Below are 2,592 nucleotides of genomic sequence, written 5' to 3' on the forward strand. Positions count from 1 at the left end.
ATTGTCACCAGAGCTCCCAAAGAATCAGTCATGTGCCATTGAGTTGGTTATGACTCAAAGTGACCTTACGAACAATAGCTCTGAATCTTGTCCTATCTTGCGCCTAGCTCATCATCTCAACATACCTGCCCACCTTGTCACAGTCACTGGGTCAATCCATCTCATCCCAGGCCTTCCTCTCTTGCACTGACCTTTACCCTTCATAATGTCCTTCTCCAAGGACTGGCCCCTCCTGACAGCATGCCCAAGGTATGTGAGACCGAGTCTCACAATCCTTGCTTCCAAGGAGCAATTCGGTTTTACTTTCTTCAGGACAGACCAGTAGCTAGTGAGAATCTATTGAATGTGTGATTCCAGAAGGGAGCCAGGTCGCAGCTCTGATTCACCGCTAGCCAGTTGGCTCTGATAAAAATTTCTATACGATTAAATGGCCTTGGGAAAGTATTTTCCTCTTTCTCAATTTTCTCAACTATGTAACTGGGATAATGGTATTTATATGGCTAATAGGAAAATGGGAAGCTCTGGCGTTATAGTCTATAGGGAGTTACACCATGAACCCCAAAATTGTACCTCTGCGACTGTTCCAGTCCACCAGCTCTGAGCAACAAAGATGGGCTGTCTCCATTGTGATTTACAGTGTTGGAAACTTGCTGGAGGGTCAGCTATAAGTTGGTTCCGACGCAGTGACGAGATTTTGTTTTGTTTTGAAGAAAAGCATTAAGGAACCCTAGTAGCATAGTAGGTAAAGCGCTGGCCTACTAACAGAAAACGTTGCCAATTTGAACTCTTTGGCTGGAGAAAGATGAAGCAATCTCAGGATCAATGGGCATTCTCCTGTTAAGAGTCTCAGAAGCCTGGTAGAGGCTCGCTGTGAGTTGAACTTGATTCAGGGGAGTGAGTAGATGGTGGAGAGTCGACAGCAAGACAGAAAATAACTTCATAATCGTAACTTTATAACATTTACAAGGATCCAACGTACACGGAAACCGAGTGGCAGGCCCTGGAAGGGATGTGTATGAATGCGCGTCCGGAAGAGGTAGAGGAGATTGACGTATCGTATGGAGCAGAGTGTTAAGCAGAAGTGAATGCGGAGAGAAAGCGCTGATCCTAGAGTAACAGTGCTCAGTTGGTGCAGACCCAGGTGCGCTTCTAGGCCCAGATGCTAGACATCCAGGTGTGTGTGTGTGGGGCGACGGGGAGGTTTGCCGAAGTGGGGGGAAGGGCGCGCCCGAACCCACGGACGGCTGGACGGGGCAAAAAGTGCTCCATGCAGCCGGCAGGGGGCGCTATGAGACCGTGGAACGCTCGCTCCGGCCTGACGTCAGCGCCCCGCTCGCTCGGGCTCCCGCTCTGTACTCGGCGCCAGTCCCGCTCCGCGCCGCTCCGCTCCGCTCTGGCTCGCCTCGGGCTCGGCTCGGGCTCCGGTGGTGGCGCCTTCTACGCTGGGCCCCGAGGCAGGCGGTGGCGGCGCACGATGGCTGGCGCCCAGGCACTTGTCCTGGCGCTCACCTTCCAGCTCTGCGCGCCTGAGACCGAGACTCCGGCAGGTAAGTGCGCGGCGGTCGGACCCAGCTTGCCCCACCAAGCCCTCCGGGCCGTGGCGTAGCTTGGAAGAAAGTGAGTGTTGGGTGACTGGGCGTTCCTAGTGTGCTCCTTAAATGTGTCTGAGTGTTGGATGTGCGATCGTGTGTTCAGGGTGTTGTGTGTGTGTGCGAATGTTGTATGTCTGTGAGTTATTTGTGCAAGAAAAGGTGCTGTGTGTGTTGTGTGGCTTTGAGTATGTTCTCATGAATGTGTGCATCGAAGCAGCGGGTGTGCGCTGAATGTCTTGTGTGTGCCTTCCAGCGTGTTCTGTTTGTGCAACCCAATGGGTTGTGTGTCTGTTATGTGTGCATCTGAGTTTCGTTGTGTAATTGGAGTTACAGCTATCTGCAAATCTGTTACATTTATTTGCTGTTCTGTCACCATAGCTGGGAGTGCTGTTTGTTGTGTCTGAAAATGTGTTGTGTGTGTGGCAACAGCATTGCCCGAATGTGGATCCGGGGGATGTGTGTGTGGTGTGTGTGCTTGGGGGATGTGTGTACGTGTGTGAAGGTGTGGGAACGGGTCCGGAACGTGTGTCCGTGTCCTGTGTGCACGATGTGTACGTGTGGGAGTGTCTGGGTGTGTGATGTGCGCCGCTGGGGAGCTGTGTGGGTCCCAGTGAATGCCAAATGTGCGGGGAATGTGTGTGTAGGAGCATGTCTGGAGCAGATGTGAGTGTGTTAGTGTGTACCGGCTGCGTGTCCAGGAATGTTGGGAGTGTGTGCGTGTGCGCGGGGTGCCTGGAGCCGCCCGATGGGACGGTGGCAATGTGTGTAAGTGTGTGTGTGTCTACGCTCGTGCCAGACCGAGTTGTCTCCGCAGCGCCCCCCCTCGGGCGGGGCCTCAGGCTGTAGAGAGACACGGGCCAGGCCGGGCCGCCGACTCCGACATGCCCGGCTGTTTTGTTGTTTCCCAAGTTCTGAGCGGTGCTGGCGGGCGGCGGATCGGAGCGGTGCCGGGGCTGCGCGGGGAGGGCCTGGCCGGGGCCCCAGCGGGGGCGGGCGCGGG

At 54.7% G+C, this 2,592-nt stretch overlaps 1 protein-coding gene across 4 annotated transcripts in view; it reads left to right on the forward strand.

The window, feature by feature from the left end:
- The first annotated feature begins 1,364 nt into the window (after positions 1–1,364).
- PTPRU (protein tyrosine phosphatase, receptor type, U) overlaps positions 1,365–2,592 on the forward strand; it is a 97,540-nt gene continuing 96,312 nt past the window's right edge. For all 4 annotated transcript variants that reach the window (XM_006894925.1, XM_006894926.1, XM_006894927.1 and 1 more), the window contains exon 1: positions 1,365–1,547. In XM_006894925.1, the coding sequence (XP_006894987.1) occupies positions 1,475–1,547 (73 nt within the window). In that variant the 5' untranslated portion in view covers positions 1,365–1,474. The remainder of the gene's footprint in view (positions 1,548–2,592) is intronic.

This window comes from Elephantulus edwardii, unplaced genomic scaffold (assembly GCF_000299155.1).
Source record: "Elephantulus edwardii isolate Elephantulus edwardi_28Jun2011 unplaced genomic scaffold, EleEdw1.0 scaffold00152, whole genome shotgun sequence".
In the NCBI taxonomy this organism is placed as follows: Eukaryota; Metazoa; Chordata; class Mammalia; order Macroscelidea; family Macroscelididae; genus Elephantulus; species Elephantulus edwardii.